Consider the following 19399-nt stretch of genomic DNA (forward strand, 5'->3'; position numbering starts at 1 on the left):
ACAAGCTGGAATGTGTGCAGAGGAGGGCAAGCAAGATGATCAAGGGTCTGGAATCTAAGCCTTATGAGGAACGGTTGAAGGAGCTGGTAATGTTTAGCATGGCATGGAAAAGAGGAGACTGTCAGGAGATATGATAGCCATCTTCAAATATATCAAGGGCTGTCACATGGAAGAGGGAACATGCTTGATTTCTCCTGCTCTGGAGGGTAGGATTTGAACCCATGGCTTCAAGTTACAAGAAAGGAGATTCCGACTAAACACCAGAAAGCACTTTGATAGTAAGACATGTTCAGCAGTGGAGCAGACTCCTTCAGGAGGTTGTGGACTCTCCTTCCGTGGAGGTTTCTAAGCACCTGCCTCGGATGCTTTCGCTGAGATTCCTGCATTGGGGGGGGGGGGTTGGTCTAGATGGTCCTTGGGGTTCCTTCCAGGGGTGCCAACTTGAATAAAATGTTGTGGGGGCCCAGGTCATCTTTCACGTGATGCAGCGTACGCGCCCTGTTGGAATGGGAGCGCTCCTCAACTTGCTGGGGTCCGGGCCCCCTCAAACGTTTTCTTGGGAGGGCTGAAGCCCCCGCTCCTGTGCTTCCTTCCCACTCTGCCATTGGCGCGAGGCGGGCAGGGCTTGGCGCTTTGACCTGCCCGGCGCCGGCCAAGGCGCCCTGGACTCGCGCTGTGCCACTCGCTCCCTGCTCCTTCCTTCTCGCCGGGGCTCCTTCCTCGTAGGTGGGGCTTCGGGCGTTTCTTTACGCGGCGCTCCGCCGATTTGCTCGGCGAGGGATGTCTGCAAAGGCTCGTGGGCAGCGCCGGGGCGAGTGAGGCGGGTCCTGGGCGGGGGAAGCGCAGCCTCCAGCGCGCCGCGCCGCCGCTCCTGCCCATTCCGGCGAGGGCTCTGCGCGCAAGAGGCTCCGGGGACCTGCCAGGATCCAACTCCTCCAGTCGCGCCTCTCTCTCTCAACACGCGCGCACCAGCTGGGACTCTACTTAGCGCAGCCCAGGAAAGGGAAAAGTGGTTTCAGAGCCCTGGGATTTTCAAAAGTATTCTTTCGCTCCCCCAAACCGGAACCGCGGGGCCCCTTCAGGACTCAATCCTTCAGTGGGTCGGTGAGTACAATGGAAAGTTCCCTTTCAGCCTGGCAAATGGATGAGGAAACTGATGACTGATTATTGGGATTTTTTTTAAACTCCTAGTGGACGCCAATATTGTGTTTGTGTAGAAAATGTGTGCGTTGTGTATGTGCAAATATATTTGTGTGCATGTACACACACACACACACACACACACACACACACACACACACACACACTTCTGACAGCCGCTGAATGGGTGAATATTTTTCTCTTCCTTCCACAGACTAATTCTCTCTCCCCCCCTTAGTGCCGGCGCGAGCGCCTGACACCTGCCTTCCCAGGGAAGCTGGAAAACGCTTTCCAAAAGCAGCAGGCAAAAGGTTGCTGTTTCCCCCTCCGCTTCCCCGCGAGCAGTGCCTGAACTTCAGCGCCTTAGGTCCCTTCTTCCTCCTCCTCCTCCTCCTCCTCCTCCTCCTCCTCCTCCTCCTGGTCTGCTAACTAAGGAGCAATGAGCATTGGGATCAGGAAGGCTCTCCCTTTTCTTGGGCGTTCTGCTTCTGCAAGGATCTCCCTGCTTGCCGGGAGAGATCGTGCGTTATTAAGACACATGCGAATATTTTACTGCCTTGGTTTTGGGGAAGATCAAGTTCTCACTTGGGCTGCAAGCTCAAAAGCGATGCTTCTTTTTTGTGAATTAAAACGATATGGTTTTCTGTGAAAGAAGGGAATTTTAAAAAAAGACCATTTCAAAAATTCTGTTTCTGCTCTCAAATTCACATGGCACACAATGCTGTAATAACATAGCAGTGTCACGTGCAGACTGGTGCTTTGCATATTTACTCAGGAGTAAATCTCACTGTGCTTTAAATATGGCTTTTTCCAAAGTGAATGCCTATAATACTGCAGCCTCCAGTCTGATGCTATCCATATTTACTCAGAAGTAAGCCCCATTTGGTTTCAACTTGTGCCTGATATTGCAGTCTTGCCCACATTATTTGTTTGTTTAAAAAATTGGTTCTGTAGGGGATCGTCAGTGGAGCATAGCAAAGCAAAGCTGAAATAGAAAATAACAAGTAAAATTTGGTCACACACATCCTAAATTAAATTAGAATACATAAATTGGAAAGAGCACTTGTGATCTTTCCAATATAATTGGAATACGCATTGCATAACTCCATCACTCTCCTCCCTTAATATATTAAAAGGAATACATTTGACAACTGTGGAATACTAATCCTGTTGCTTCTATTAAACTTGCAAATCCAGCGTAATTGGCCATTTGTTTGGGTCGAACAAAGCAATCTTAATGGGACTTAATAGCATTTTCTTCCCTTGCCAAAGAAAGAAAAGACAAAAAAGATGATAGTGAAGGATATCCTATCAGCTGGTGGATATGCCAGAAGTACTTTGCGGGGGGTGGGGTGGGGTGGGGATGATGACGATGAAACTGAACCCCTTTTTTGGGGGGAAACGTGTCAATACTGGCACTGAGAGATTTTTTTCTTCCTTGTGATAGTTGTGCATTTTTCTGATAACGTTATTTGAAAGTAAGGTGAGAAACTTGACTCCAAATGGATGCTTTTGCTGAACCCCACGTATAAAATGGGAGGAAACGAACAGGGCTATTTTGAGGGTGTGCCAGCTTTGTGAGGGAATACAGAAATCCCACTCTAACTGAGTGGGCAGGTCCAAGGGCCGCTGGGAGTCCCCATCAGTCACTGCCAATTGGAAATGGTTGTGTCAGGCGTCATTTCTCTCCAGGTCACTTTGATGCAGCTTGTCGCTCCTTTCAAATGATGGAAGGCGCACGGCGATTTGCTGGCTGAAAGTGGGATTATGAGCCTTTCGCTTCAGCCCCCCGCACTCCCCAACCCACTCGCTGCTAAGTGTGGCGATTAAGACTGCAGCCTAAATTGTTGCTCTGGCTCATGCACTGGCCATGGTCACATCAGTCCACCCTCCTTGGCCACGCTGTGCGAAAGGATTTGCTGTGGTTCTTTTGAAGCAGGTGTTCTCTCCCTTCAAGGACGGTGAAGTCTAAATGTGCACGGAGGGGGGAAAATATATCTCCTTGAGTTTGCCCCAGTAGAACACGGAGGCTGTGAATGATCCATGTAATATGAGGATAAAAAGCTTATGGCTTGCTGTCAACACTCTGGGGAGTATAATGTTCACAGTGTTAAGGGGCAGGTGCAGAGTGCTTTCGGCTCCCGCATGCTGCGGTGGGAAGTTAATACTGTGCAGCAAAGGGTGCAAACCTTAGGGCACTTAAACAGCTCATTCTGCAGCAACACTAGTGAAATCAATGGGCTTGTTCCTCAAGTAATTTTTGCCAAAGTCAAATTGATTTCAGGAGCAAAGGGCTGACTCCCTTGTTAAGTTTCTAGGTACTTGCTCCCCAGTTGGTTGGGGAAGAAATTGCCCAGGTTTAAACAACGAAGTGCAACGCTAGGAGAGTGGCTACTCCGTGTGGCCCCAATTCCTGCTCACACATTGGTCTTATGTGTACAATGCCTGAATTATACATGTGAATTACAAAGGGGAATGTGGTGAGTGAAATGGAGATCAATTCTGCCCTTATTCTAAAAAGTACTCTTGCTCAAGGCCTCTTGAAATGAGCAAGAGCTGCACAGGTCCTGCATGTACGTCCAGGAGGATGCACTAATTGGTGGTCACTGTGAGAAGCGGCAGGCTGAAGACACGAGACAGACCACTGGCCAGTTCCAGCACGGCTCTTTTTCATATTCACATGTTCTACAATGTCCCATGCATTGCATGTCCTCCAGAACATTCCCAGAGTTTCACATGCAAACATGTTTGGTGTTAAATTCTCAGTTTTAAGGGGACTATAGCATCCCTTGAAATTCCTCAGCATTTTTTTGGCTTTTGCAGTACATCTTCAACATCGTTTTTCTGTTTAAACCTGCACAATTTCTTCCTAGTTATGCAATCCCAACCAGTTGGGGAGCAAGTAGGTAGTCTGATAACAGCATGGCACCATGGAGTCAGAATGCAGCCTGTTGGAAGTTGGCTACCTGATAGCATCATAAAGCCAGTTCAGAGTCCAGGTAATTCTGCCGTTCTTTCAATAGGCAACCATGGTAGGCAGTTATTCAGCTGCTCCTGTGGAAAAAATGGCTGAGGGCACTTCTAAGAGGTGATTAAAATCTTGGCCAAAAACTGTTCCTTTTCCATATCAGTCCTAAAAGCATTCGCATTCAAGGGTGGTGTACTTGAGGGTTTTCTTGGTAACAAACTGGTGAAGCACATCAGGTTGAGAGGTGGTGATTGACATACTGACATTTCCGTCAAGCATTGTGGATGAGCAAAACTTCAGCTCTAAGACTCCCAAGTCTCTCTCTATGCTATTATCTCTTTTTCTCCAAATACGTAGAAACCCATTTCCTGTTTCATAGTACTATCTGCAGGGGATGTGATCTGCTTCACTGACATGGCATTGAGGGCAGTGCATGTTATACAGTGACCACGTAGAGGCTGGTTTAATCATGCCCTGTACTGGTTGTCGGTGACAAAGAAAGTCCCCCTGATTGATGTGGTGAACTAGCCCAAATGAATGGGCTAGCTGCCAGTGTGACGAATTCAAAGTGGCATCTATTCTGTCAGTTTCTTAGGGCTGTAAGTTATTTCTTTCTTGCTCTTCAGCCTAATATGCAGTCACTATGACTTCAGTCCGTTTGCTGCTTCGCTTACAGTTTTTGAGTTTTAAAACCCACAAACAAAAGAGTAAATCCATGAATGAGTCATTCACCACCACACATTCCTGGCTATATGCAATATTTTATATCAGAGGTGCCAGTTTATGAGGGTGACTGGGTTGGGGCAGTGTTGTGCGTGTGACATCAGGACATTGGCAGGAGCTGGGGGTGGAACTGAACATGGCGGCCGTGCAGCTTCAAAGGCTGGCAGCTTCTCCTCCGCCTCCTCCTGGCACTGCCACTGATGGCAGCCTGCTTTGACCCTCTTTCCCTTCTGCGGCAAGAGGAGAAGGAGAAGGAGACAACTACTGGAGCCACTCCATGCTTGGCTTTGCCTCAGTGCTTTTTGGAACCCCACACCCAAAATATTTTGGGGCCCCAAAAGGGCTGGGCCCTCAGGAACTAGCACCCTTGTTTTATATATAGGCTGTAATGGTCTATTTATTGAGTGAAAATGATGCTCTGTATTTCTTTTTTAAAATGTACATGGCTAATAGATAATGTTCATTCAAAGTAGCTTCTCTACACTGTGTAAAATAATTGTGTAGAAAGTAGATATCAAAGCTGCTGGAGACTATGCAAAACCTGACAGTATCTATAGGGGAATCTGCCCAGTCAACAGGCTGTTTTGTACATCGCCCAATGAACATGTATAGTCTGCATATGCATTTTGCATGTTACCCAGCAATGTGCATAATCTGTATTATGGATTATGGATTATAGTAGCCTGAATACTTGTCGCCGATCCATGGCTCTGCTGTTCAGTTTTCACTGATATGGGGTTATTTATGCAGAAGCAACATTTGGTCTTTAGCCGAGCTGTTCAAGAATAGATCTTGCCAAAGCCACAGTGGATGTCTGATTGCTCAAGAGACAAGCCTGGAGTATATGATCTCTCTGCTCTTAAAGTTTGTGTTCATCCTTTTGTTGGCTTTATAGGAGCGCACGCTTTCAGTGCCAGTTCCAGGCTTTGGGAGGCAAAGATTCCTGAAGGAGGGCCCCTTAACCGGTGCCTTTTGCTGGGTGAAAGGCAGCCTGCCAGCCAAGAATCTTCTCCTTCTGCCTCCAGCCTTCTCAGGTGTCACTTGTACCCTGTGCAAAAGATGGGGGAGGCCCTTAGTTAGTCATCCTGCTCCAGCTCTCCAGACAGAACTGGGCTGCATGCGTTGCCTGGAGGCGTTTTTCTGTCCTTTGTTTTATAGAATGCTAACGCCACCCCAAAGTTTTTATTGTGGTCTCTTCAAGCAGAGTAGGTCCTTTAGACATATATATATGTTTGAAAAAGAGCACAGTAAAGACAGGTCTAAAAATATCAAGACGTTTTCATTCATGAAACCTGATCTCTTGGCCTTGATTTGCTCTGCCTTGACATTTAACGTAATTATTTTTCCAGCAGGTGGGAATCATCCTTATTGAAATAAACTGAGACTAATCCTTACTGCAGCCCCCCCTTTTTTTTTACTTCCAGTGCTTTTTTATTTTGCTGCTGCCTGTGCCAAGCTTTTCTCATTTTAGAGAAAATGGTACAAACATGCTTTCCAATGACATTGCATACTATGGACGTTGTATCTTGCAAAATGCGTAGAATCTCCAATGACCTTTCTCTCTCTCTCTCTCTCTTTCCCTGTGCTTTGTTTTAGGTTTCATATCTTGGATATTACATTTTGCATCTGAAGATAATGGCATTTCTAAGTCTCCAAGTGTTGATTGGGCTGTTTATTTTCTTTTGCACTGTAAACGGATCTTCGCTGCCGCAGGCCAGGGTGTTCTTAACATTCAATGGTAAGAAAGCAGATAAACATTCCTAGGCAAATGTTATTGTAGAACATTGTCTTCGTTCCTTTTACGCCAGTAACTAAGCAAGAAAGGAAATTATGGCTTCATCTTCCTAACTTGCCTTGCTTGATCTGCTTAGTTTAATGTTCTGCCTTAGGTCTGATCTTACCAACGTTTATAAAGCGTGCTTGGTTATTTAGGTTAAAGGGTGGCATGTTCTTTGACTTTGAAAAGTTTAAAGGTGCTTTAGCACAAATGTAATCCTGAGTATTCACTGGATCCTTTTATTTTTTGAAATGGGAATGCCTTCAGGAGGATATACATAGAGGCATTTCAAGCGGCTGGTAGAGCTGCTTCTGAGATGATAAAACCTCTGTATGAGTAGCACATCCCTAATAGAAAATTTTTGCAAACTTGGCAAACATCATTAACTGTGTGTTTCACTGAAGGCACATATGCAAGGAAGCCGCAGTTGGCAGTGGCTTCCCAAGAATATAAATGGGAGCTGGGCCTCCAGATGTTGTTGGACTCCAGTTCCCATCATCCTCCATCTTCAGCCATGCTGGCTTGGGTAGATGGGAGTCCAACAACATCTGAAGGGCCCCATGTTGACTACCCCTTGTCTGCACGTTTTGTTCAATATGACTTCCACACACCATGTTGCTGATGTGCCACTTAACATCAGCTGGCCTGATAGCACATGTCTGGAGTGTGTGGGCAGGAGAAGAGGGTCACCTGCACATTTTGTTTTTATTTCATAACATTTATACACCTTTTGGTTGTAAAAAGCAGCAGCAACAACCACCTCCAAGTGGTTTACAAAAAGGTAAAATGATAAAATCAAGAAAAAGTGTACAACTATACTTAAAAAGACACCAAAGTTAAAATACTAAAACAGATTAAAATCACCTCAACTGTTTAAGCATCTGGGTATCTGCTCCTTTATCAGCTGAGCTGAGAGTTTCCCCCATATATTTAATAATAAATATTATTAATATTTATTAAATTTGTATATTGCCATACATCTGAAGATCCCAGGGAGGTTCAAAACAATTTTTTGCTGCTCCCTCTCCTGTGCTCAGAGGAAAATATTTTATCCATGTCAGAAGGGGCTTTTCTTGCTGTTGTTGTCATCATCCCCCCCCCACCCCCCTGGTCTCCTTGTTCATGCTGTTCCTTGGTCCATTTATGTGGTCTTTTGTTCCTGAAAGCCTTGGAGGGACGCAGTGACAAATGCAGAATTCAAAACAGCTGTTGACTGCCCTTACTTTGTATACAACATGTGGTTTGCATGCTTTGAGAAAAGAAAAATGAAGCTATCTGTGTACAAAACCCAGCACATTTTTGAAGTGGCCCTAAGAGTGGCAACTTTTATGACTGCAAAATGTTAAATGTGAAAGATCTTGAACTGTCAGGACAGAATGTGTCTTTACCTTGAACCAAGTGGAAGTGTTAGGTTTGAATGTTAATATCCCCATCCACTTGTGAGAGCAGTGAAGAGCTCTTTCTGGGACCAGTGAAACATGGACGTCTGAGGTGGATGGACCACTGGTCCCATTTGATCTAAAGCAGGTCCTTATGTCCATGGATTCACTTGACTTTGAAGCTAATCAGGTATCTTTGGGAGCTGGTACTCATACTGGCATGATCAAAGCGTGCTGAATGCATGTTAATATTGGTGGGCAGCCAGGGTCATCCTGACCCAGGTGTCCATGTGGAGTGGGGAAACATATATATGAAAGTTTCCTATCAACATTGTGTTGGGCATGGATGCAAACTGAATCTTTCATCATCTTTGAGCCTGGGTTGCTGCACATTCTGGATAGACTCCAAACGCTGCTGTTGATTTTTGTCACTTACCCACTTACAGAGCAAAACTGCATAATTAGTGTCTAGCTGTGTGTTAACCATTGAAACATTCTCTTTAGAAGGTCTCAAATAGCATGTTGGCTGTGTGCCAATAGACTGATGATCCCATGTGTCATTTGAGTAGTCAATTGTCTGTATTTCTGCAAAAAAAAAAAAAAAAGGGTGTGTGTGTGGGGGGGGGGTGTCTCTCGACTTTGTTGCCAACGCCTGCATTTCAGGGTGAATAAAACGTAAGGCTAGCAAATATGCTTTCTGTTTGCATTTCTGTTTTACATGTGTATCTTCTGGGGCATGTAAGGAATTACCAGCGATCACAAAATTCAGGCGGATTTTAAAAGCACAAGCTGCCAAGCGCATGTAGCAGCAGCCCATACAATCCAAACCACTTGTTAAGTGGAATGAATGTGTGAGTCATTCAGCTTGTAAAGGAAAAAAGAAAGAAAAGAAAATCCAGAGGTAATAAACGGAACAGAAAGAAACACCAGAGGAATAAATGGGATCAGGCTTTCTGTCAGTCAATCCATTCAGGTTCTCTGCCACCCCCATTCCATTTTAATTACTGGCTGTTTGCTCCCCTGTTGCTACAGTCACCCAAGTGTCTAGAGGGTTGCTCTTGTGCTTCATTATTCTCTGCTTAAAATTGCCACCCCAGCTGACTTGTATGCTGATAGCAAAATCTAGATGAAACCCAGGAATGCATATTTATCTTTTCCTTTCATTCCTTTTGTTGTGTACACATTAGTGTTTACTCCGGCTGCCATGTGCTCCCACTGCTGGTGTTTGAAACTAAGTGCAAATGACGTTGGCCCCAGTCCGTAGGTATCCTGTTGTTTCTTGAGAAATACTTCTGAATGATGTGCTTACCCTCAAAGCAGCTTCCATCAGGTTAAAAAAATGTAAGCTGCAGTGAAGCTGAGGTGTGTCCATTTGAAGCAACCGTTGCACATGTGCAGAGGACAGCTTCATTGAATAGGAGTTTACAGGGGTTGCAGGTGTCGGGAAACCAGTCAGGTAATTGAGTGATGGGGTGTACGGCAATGTAAAATGCACCTTGAAATGTAGCGGAGGGAAAATGACCCTTTTGTGTTTTCAGCCGCTAATGCATGCATGCCCTTTATAAAATGCTGCAAATGGCCTTTCTCTTAAAAACAGGGACACAAAACATTTAAGCTGATTTCTAAAGAAAGCTAAGACTGCAATCCTATGCACTTACCTGGACTTAGGTTCCACTTAACATGGTGGGACTTGCTTCTGCATAATCATGTATAGGAATGTGCTGTAGGTAACTGAGACAACGGAAGTGGAAAATTACATCACGGAATTTGAAGTTTTGCAATGCACAAGAAAATAAAAGGGAGTTATGTTTGCGCTTCAGGCTGCAACTCTAAATGCCCTTAACCAGAGATTAAGTTGAATGTAGAGGAATTTAGGGATGCGGGTGGCGCTGTGGGTAAAAGCCTCAGCGCCTAGGGCTTGCTGATCGAAAGGTTGGCGGTTCAAATCCCCGCAGCGGGGTGCGCTCCTGTTGCTCAGTCCCAGCGCCTGCCAACCTAGCAGTTCGAAAGCACCCCCGGGTGCAAGTAGATAAATAGGGACCACTTACTGGCGGGAAGGTAAACGGCGTTTCCGTGTGCTGCACTGGCTCGCCAGATGCAGCTTTGTCACGCTGGCCATGTGACCCGGAAGTGTCTCCGGACAGCGCTGGCCCCCGGCCTCTTGAGTGAGATGGGCGCACAACCCTAGAGTCTGTCAAGACTGGCCCGTACGGGCAGGGGTACCTTTACCTTTTACCTAGAGGAATTTACTTCTGAGTAAACATGCTTAGAAGGGACATGGGTGGCGCTGTGGTCTAAACCACAGAGCCTAGGGCTTGCAAATCGGAAAGTCGGCAGTTCGAATCCCCGCGACGGGGTGAGCTCTCGTTGTTCGGTCCCTGCTCCTGCCCACCTAACAGTTCGAAAGCACGTAAAAAAGTGCAAGTAGATAAATAGGTACCGCTCTGGTGGGAAGGTAAACGGCGTTTCCGTGCGCTGCCGGCCACATGACCTGGAAGCTGTCTGCGGACAAACGCTGGCTCCCTTGGCCTATAGAGCGAGATGAGCGCGCAACCCCAGAGTCGTCCGTGACTGGACCTAATGATCAGGGGTACCTTACCTTTTAAAAACATGCTTAGAGGGGTGCTGTAATGCTTGTAAGGCCACCCTGGGAAGCTGGTTCCAAAATTAGGGTGCAGCCACACAATGGTGTACAATTGACCCTGTTTGGTTTTATTTTATGCAGGGAACAAGTCCAGAGAAAGGCTTCTTTAACAGTAAAGAGTGGGGAAATATATGTGGGGAAAGACCCTATGTCTTATGTCCTTAAGTAAACCACCACAAACCTCTGCTGGTCAGGGTGGCAGTGGTGAGGTGGAAGGACCTGTGGTCTGTCTCAGTATATGTGAAGCAGCCTAATATACTCCTATGCTTTCAGACTCAATATTGTTATATAAATTCCGTTCATTACATGCAAACAGCAAGCACAGTTTCAAGGGGCAAAGAGCAAATTTCCCTTTGTTTCCTTGTTTTTTGTTCTGGTCACTGTGCGAAAGGTAGGTTACCTTGAAGGTGTCAAGTCTAGGCACCATGACAGCTTCTTCTCTTACATTTTCCAGAACGTTTGAGCTGTGTAGACTCATTGTTGTGATGGCAACGAGAGGGCAGTTCTTGCCAATGTTCATGGTGTGTCTCTGCTTCAGCCCAAACCCAAGGTGTGTCTGTTTTGCTAGTTAGTTAGCTGAGTTAGTATATTTTTAGCTTTGCAGTTGACTGCCTGGGGTGCTTTACATTGTTCGTCGGTCCCGTTTTATCCTTGCAACAATCATGTGAGATTGTGACTACCCAGGATCACCCGCTGAGCTCCATGGCTGAGTGGAGATTTGATTCCAAATTTCCCCTGTCCAACCCTGACACCTCATCCCCATCTGCACACTTAGAAGACATCTGGCAACTGGCGTAGGTGCCACTGGGAACTATATTTGCATAGTGTTTTGCCCTGAACCAGCAAAGTTTTATGTCTTAAGCATATCATGTTTAAGAACTCAAGTTAGTAATCTTGTTGGCTCAACAGAAATATCTGGGCAGAGTTCCTTGGTCCATTCTGCTAGATGCACAAGGTACCAGCATTTCCAGATAGGCCTCATGTGGGGAGGGGGAGAGATTTGGCTGGTCATTGCATATTTAAGCATATCTGTACTGTATCTGTGTACAAGTATAGGGTATCAGTAGACTGGGGATGCCCAGCTACTAGTATATCTATGAAATTTAATTTTGGAAAAAGGTTTGGCACACCACAGAGTTAGGCACACCACAGAGTTGTTTATCATAGAAGAAAAATCACAGCCACAAAAATCTGGAACTGCATATTCGTCATGCAATAACACATTCATATGCAAAGATAGGCTTCCCCAAGTGATCAGAATTTAAAGGAGTGGATGATCAGCTACAAAGGCAGTGTGAAATGATTGTATAGAACACTCTATGATGGTTTGAACTGGTGGAAGCTGCAGTTTGGGCAGATGCAGAGCTATAATTCAGGGATCACCAGCCCTGTGTCCTGATGCCCTGGAGAAAACCTTGGGACTCCCCACCCAGTCAGGGCAGTATTGCGCCCACCCTGTTGAAACTAACTTTGAGAAAAAGTGTTCTGCTGTAGCCAATAACACTTCTTTCAAGCCTAATTGTGGTGCACAGGTTCAGCAGCAGCAGCTGGCCAGGTCAGGCACTGGCCAAGGGCTCAGGAGCTCAGATGAAGGAGGGTCCAGAGGACCTGGCAGCTTAGGAAAATGAAGCTCTGCTTTAACAGCAACATAAATCACCCAGAGCAAGTACCGTATTTTTCGCTCTATAAGACGCACCTAGTTTTTGGAGGAGGAAAACTAGAAATATAAATATTCTAAATCCCAGAAGCCAGAACAGCAAGAGGGATCGCTGTTCAGTGAAAGCAGCGATCCCACTTGCTGTTCTGGCTTCTGGGATAGCTGTGCAGCCTGCATTCGCTCCATAAGACGCACACACATTTCCCCTTACTTTTTAGGAGGGAAAAAGTGAGTCTTATAGAGCAAAAAATACGGTATTTACACCACTTCACCTTGCGCAAAGCCCATGGATCTAGAGGAGAGAAATGCAGAGACATAGGAAAAAATACAGAGAGAAAATGTACAGAAAAGTAGAGAGTACGGAACCACATGGCAGTTTGAGGCTTTGTGAGGACACTGATTTTCTGGATTGACTTGGAGAGGGGTGGAATAACCCTGATTCACCTTGTTATTTGGCCCCAGTACATCCTGGTATTTAAGAAATATTGATGATGTAAACACTCTTAATATAGGTATCCTTCAAAAAATAATAATTCACAAGGAGACAAAGAAAAAAGGTGGGAAGAATTGTAGAAAAAGGAGTTCTCTTGAACAGGCTGGATTTCTTTTAACTGTGCCATAAATTGAGGAGAGCTATTAGCGATGTTCAAAGATTTTCCTTGAACATGATCTGAGTTGTGTACATGAAAATGTCAATCCAAGAGCAATTTTCTTTTCCATTTTCACAAAGGAGTATGAGACTTTTTTTAACAGTTAAGGGAGACGCTTTTAACAGTTTTGTGAAAGGCTTTCGAAAAGAAGCATGTTTGGTGTTCTCTGGAACACAAAGTGGCAGGTGTCTCCTGTAAAATGAAAAATTTAAATTGCTGTTTTTAATGTATGTTGTCCAGATGGTAAGAACAGCGTTTATGAGAACAATGTCATATCATGCTGCTCAAATGTACAGTACAATACTTTTCTTTAAGAAACTCTCCTTTTTGCTTCCCTTGTGGTTAACTAGTTTATTTTATCAGATTACAAAATCAGCTTATTTTAAAATAATCTAAACTAAAACAAGTTTTCTATCACTCAGTTGGGTTGCCAGTTGCATCACTAGAATGCGCCACAACATCATCCAAGTGACCGCAGCAAGCATTTCCGTTTCAAATATTCTGATTATTTCTACTTTTAGTTAAGTATTCTTATTTATTTACTAGATTTGGGGGGCAGCTGTCCCCCAACCCCCCCTAGCTTGGCCCATGTCTTGAGGGTGGCAACACAAGAACTGGCCTTTTCTGTGGTGGCTCCTCATTTGTGGAACGCTGTTCCCAGGGAGGCTTGCCTGTTTCCAGGAAAAATATTCTCCTCCTCCCAGCCCTTTGGCTAATTAAATAATCTTATGGTTTTTAAAACTGGGGGGAAGGGGGTACTGTTTTTTTTTCTTACTATGGTATGCATGTTTTTGCTTTATATTGTAAACCACCCTGTGACCCTTGGATGAAGGGCAGTGTAGAAATTTGATCAAATAAATTAATAAATGGATGGATTAAAAGTTATATGAACCCTGGGTCCTTTGATTGGTTCCTCAGCAACACAGGCTAGTCTCAAATGTTTTGCGGACTCAAAAACCATCCTTTCCGTGATCTCGGCTTTGTAGCCTGCATTTCATTTGTGTTTATCCACAACATCTTGATTTGAGCAGTTTTTCCGCCTACTGCTCTATCTTTGTTCTCAGTTCTGCGCAGGAAATAGTTAACGATTGCCAGGTCAGCTCTAAATATATGAAAGCATTTTTATACAATTATCCTTGTGAAATAAGCAAACAGTGAGACAATCCAACCATTTAAAAATGCTACTGACTCTGAATTGAAACCAACAGAACTTTAAAGAGCTTGGCTTCAGCTGGATTGTACCTAGCGTTAAAAAAAAATAATCCAAGCAACCCACTCACTTCATTAAAAGCAATTAAAAATCAGGGAAGGTCACTTGAGCAAAGGAAAGCACTTTTCCCAAGTGTCAACATCTTAAAGAAAGATTTAATATAACCCCCATGGATCATTCTTTATTTCTTTTCTTTTTTTTAATTCACCCTTGAGAGACGTTCTTTTATCTCCCTGAGCAACAGTAATATACCTCTTTCCCAAACAATCCCGCATTGTAATGCTAATGTTGCCCCACAGCTCATAAAGCATTCATTTATTATTTGGGGCACTTTGTGTTGATGACAAGCCAGTAGCCAGTAGAAGCTTTTCTTTGCTGAAAAGGTCAGGGAGACTGTGGTCAAGCTTTTCCCCCCTTTAAAGTTGCTTCCAAAAGAAATCAGAATACTGAGCTATAAAGGAAATAAAGGGTTTTTAAAAATGCACATTTCTTTTTGTTTTGATGGCTGGTTGGGAATATTGTAAATTACATAGTCATTTTAAAAGCACATTTAAATCGAGGCATGTTGCTTTATTGAGTAAGCTTTATATTTGGATTAAAATTGTATCTAAATTTTAAGGACGTGTCTTTAAAGTGTATTCAGACAACCGTTCTTTGTTACTGTCTGTGCACAGTGTCATGAAGTGTCCATATTCAGAATTATCTGATTTCCCCCCTGTTAAAATCTTGGTGGCTTTTTGCTGGCTCAAGTGAATCCACATAAACTCTAGCCAGGAGATTTAGTTCTAACCATTTCCCCTCTCATTCATCTTTGCTTCTTCTAGAACAGTGGATTGTACAAAAATCCATAAGCATAGCTCTTTTCTGTCTAAGAAAATCTCCCCCCCCCCAAATCTGCTCCTTTGTCTCACTGTTTTGTAGCTGTGCTTAGTGTAGCTCTGCTTACCGAATCCAGATAATAATGGGCATGATTAGCCTGTAAATCAAGTCAGTCCTTTTTTAAAAAAAAATCCACAGTGTTTGCACACTTGCTTGGGATCACCTTGGGTCTGCCTGTACACTCTTGCAGGCTAGGATCGCAAGAACAACTTTTCCAGCTCATTTTTCTCATAGCAACGTCACAACCCCCAGGGGTGCAAAAAACCAAAACTTCTCTGCACTTGATGGGGTGTGTGGCATGAAATCAAATGAAGGGTGAGCAGAAATCTGAGTCTGCCCCTTGTGCTCAACCTTTTTGGATCCAAGCCGCGACCATCCTGTTCCTGCTAGGGTTGCTCATGCGCAGAATGGTGGAGTGATTCACATGTGGCTGATAGATGTTCCTGGCTGGGGCTGAAGGGCATCCAGCATGGCTGATGGTCCTAAGAGAAGTTGGGAGTTTTTGTCCAACAACAACTGGAGGTCCCCAGTTCCCCCATATCTGATGTAATGTATGCTGGTTCCAGATTTACAACTACAATCTTGCTGTTGCTCAAGGAGCCTCGGGGATCTAATTTCTGGCATCATGGATATGGATTATAAATAAAATAGAAGAACATTTTCAACATTATTTGGTGTCCACCTCCCCTTGCACCAATGTGCCCTTAAGAATTTCTTCTGAAGACCCATGGAGTTGGGAGAACCCACTGGAGCTGGTTAGATTGCAGCTTTATGTTCCTGAGTACCTCTCCTGATATTTTCACTGAAAGGGTGTGTATGTGTGTGTGTGTCATTTTTCTCAGGGAAAACTTACAGTTTAGTTCAAGAAAATTTAGAGTTTCCATGGCATTCCTGAGCCTGACCAGAAGACTAATGTGAAGAAAGCCCTAATTATTGATGAAACAAGTACCTTGGTTACTTTTCTGAATTCTTCATTTCCCCCCGTCTGAGGCTCTGGGCCTTGCAGCGAAAAGCCATGCTGACTCGGGTAAATAGTTCTTTCTCTTTCCCTTCTAAAGGAGAAAGGCAAAGGTCAGAGGCGTTCCTAATATCCAAACACTCTGACTACACTGTGAACATTGGTAATAAATGCCTCACAGCAGGACGTGTTCACGGTGACATTCTGGGCACAAAAGTCTACATGCTGGAAGAGCTCAGAGCTTATTTTGACAACTTCCACAGAAGCCGTTGTGTATATCCCAGGGACAAACACACAGCTCTATGTGACAAATAACACATTCTCGTTGAGCTGGCATTGTAAGCCAGTACTGGGGGTGTAAAAATCTGCCAGTGTTGCTTTCTCATTTTTCCAACTTTTAAGTCCAGTTCACCTAGTTCATCAATCTGCATTTTTCTTTACAAAATAAAAAACCCATATGCATTTTTGTACAGAATTCTAATACTGTATATGCATTTTTGAACTAACACAAGCATTTTTGCAAGCAATTTTCCCCAATAGAAATTTGTTTGGTACATTATTTTCACTAATGTGCAGGTGGTGTATGTTTTTGGTTGAAGAACTGGATCACAAAATCTGGAAAAGAGCAATTTTTGAGCTATCTCTGTGTTTCAATTCACTTATTGGCTCAGGCAGTGCAGATTAGGTAGTTTCATGTGAAAATGCAAACTGAACTGAAGACCTTCCCCTTCCCTTGCTGATCAGACCATCTTGCAGTAAAGATCAGACCACAGGCCAAGTACAACCTTCCAGTAGGAGACATCTTTAATGACTTGAAATGCCCAGCGCTGAGAGAGTATTATATTCCCTGCAGAGTGGTTTGAACTGTGTGTTACCTGTAATTACAGAGGGTGCCATAAGTCTGCAAATTGATTACGTTTTCCTATTTTTTTGTTGAAAAATACAAGTAAACAATGTAATTTATTATTGCAGGAGTTTTGGGGGAAAAAGGTATTTCAGAGCAGTCTCTTAATTATGATATTTAAACTATGGCATCCTGAACGAATGCTCAAAAGGCATTGCTATTGGTGTTGTATAAGTGCTCATTCAAATGTTCTCTTGGGGTAGGCAGAAATCTATTAACACAAGAGCCTTTAGCTCATGCAGGTCCCTTTTGGATCCAAGCCATGGTTATACTGATCCAGTTAGGGCTGATCATATGCATAATGGAGGGTAGATTCATGTAATGCAGGAAGGGGGATCTGTGGTCCCCCCATGAATTTCCTATATAAGAATCCCTTGTTCTGCATATCCAGCATATCCACTTGTAGGCTAGGATCCAAAGACCAGCGCTACTGTGCTTTGCTCCAGGGACCTTTAGCTTGTGTTTCTGAAACAGCAGCTCCCTTTTCCCTCAAATTCTAAGGCAAGCTTCTTTTGAAATGGAAAGGAGTTGGAAGGGGAGTATGACACTTCAGTTAAAAAAAAACCTATTTAAAAAACCCTTTAGTTTGTTTCATTTAAATAGAAATACAATGCATCTCACCATACCAGGGAAGACTGTAACCAGGTGATCCCCATACCTGCTTAGTCTGCTGCCCAGGTGCTAACTGTTTATGTTCTTCGTTCTTAGAGTTCCTTATCTTTAAATGGGACTGGACTACCTTTCAAAACAGGAGTTTCATGTGAACTTGATTGAAACCACTCAATTTAAAAAAAACATCACCGAGAAAGGACTATTGGCCTCATATCACCTTTGTGGGTTTCCCATAAGCATCTCAAAGGCCATTGTGGGAAACCAGATGTTGGACTCGATTGGCCTTTGTTCTGATCCCACAGGGCTCCTCTTATATTCTTAAGTGGCAAGGCATGGATAACTCAGGCTGTGCAGAAGATTGACAGCTGGAAGAACAGCATATAGGAGTTCCATTGGGCCATCTCAAGTAGACTGAGCTGCTAGCATCAAAGGAGAGATGAGTCCCGCACCCCATAGTTGCCTTTGACTGGACTTACCGTAACTGTCCAGGGATCCTTTACCTTCTTTTCTTTTGCTGTTGAGCCACAGGCAAAGGAACAAGATGCATCATTTTCCTAATTTACCTATACCTAATATGTCCTACAAAGACTTGCCTTATTTTTTATCATCATACTGCATGCACAATGCTAACATTCAAAACTCTACATTTCCTCCTCTTCAGTGTTTTCTGTGGTCTCTTATTGAAGAAATCGTTTCTTTCAGGCTGTGGATTCATTACTTTCATATTCCAGGAGTTTCCAAAAGAATAATGGAAATAAAACCACCTCATCTTTCATGTGGATGAAGTGGTCTTCTTCGGCTCCTTGTCTCTCTCCCCCTGACCCTGAACATGGCTCTGTGGTGAATGTTCCCTTATTCTTCATATTTTTGAAAAATGTTTGTTATGGCAGCAGCTTTTGCAAGTAGCAGAATAATCTGATAGATGGAGATTCGATTTGGCAGATATTTTCCTTCTTTGAACATCTGCATAAATCTTGCTGCTACTCTGCTTGTGGACCCACTGAAATGAGCAGGGGAATGAGATTTGCAAATTTAAATCCAGCATGTTGTTAGGTGGTTTTAACGATGGTTTAACCCTGATAGATTGGTTGGATAAGATTGTCTAGCTATAAAACAATATATATCTGGTCTTTTTAATGTGGTTAGATCAACACTGGTCTTCTAGGCTTGCAATGGATACACCACATCACAGACCTCTTCAGCGGGGGGAGGGAAGAAACATATGATTTTCATCTTGCTGATGGACCTGATCAGATGCTGCCAGAAACCCAGGCAAAATGTACTTGTCAGGCACAATCCAGAGAACGGTGCATCTAGATCCATAACCCCAGCTGTGCTTTCTACTTAACTTTCTAAACCAACAACATCCCACACCACATGGCAAACTGATTTTGAAACTTAAGGGAAGTTCAAAAGCAGTTTAGGGTGTGCTACGGAGGCTCACTGCTCCCAGCAAAAGTGAAAAGCCCCACTGCAAGTCCTTGGGTCAGCCACTCCTTCAATTTGCCTGCCTGCTTGGGGGAAAAGGAAGAACTCTGACAGCTCCAGTCTGGAGTCTTACAGTGGAAATAATAATTGGCTCAAGGGTAGGATGAGTAGCTAATCTTTGTTACTGTGAGTAGGAATAAGGAATAATTCCCCCCCCCTCTGAATTGGGGTATTCTCCATTATTTTGGATGGAAAAAATCTGTTAGTTTGGGCTTCTCTTCCTCCCTCATTTACCAGTCTTCACATTCATCCCAATGCTGCATCTGTTTGCCTAATATATGTATTTTTGTAAGCAACTTAACTTATCATGCATGTTTGTGTTCTATTCTCATTAATGTGTGCATTTCTTTTTTTATATATATAACATTTTTATTAGGGTTTTTACATTACAAAATAGAAAAAGAAAAAAG

General features: G+C 43.8%; 1 protein-coding gene across 1 annotated transcript in view; it reads left to right on the plus strand.

Annotated features, from left to right (window-relative positions):
• The first annotated feature begins 607 nt into the window (after positions 1-607).
• SEMA3C (semaphorin 3C) overlaps positions 608-19399 on the plus strand; it is a 130091-nt gene continuing 111299 nt past the window's right edge. The window contains exons 1-2 of the mRNA XM_028745576.2: positions 608-1104; positions 6428-6569. Coding sequence (XP_028601409.2) covers positions 6467-6569 — 103 coding nt within the window. The 5' untranslated portion in view covers positions 608-1104; positions 6428-6466. The remainder of the gene's footprint in view (positions 1105-6427; positions 6570-19399) is intronic.

Source organism: Podarcis muralis, chromosome 10, assembly GCF_964188315.1.
Source record: "Podarcis muralis chromosome 10, rPodMur119.hap1.1, whole genome shotgun sequence".
NCBI lineage: Eukaryota > Metazoa > Chordata > Lepidosauria > Squamata > Lacertidae > Podarcis > Podarcis muralis.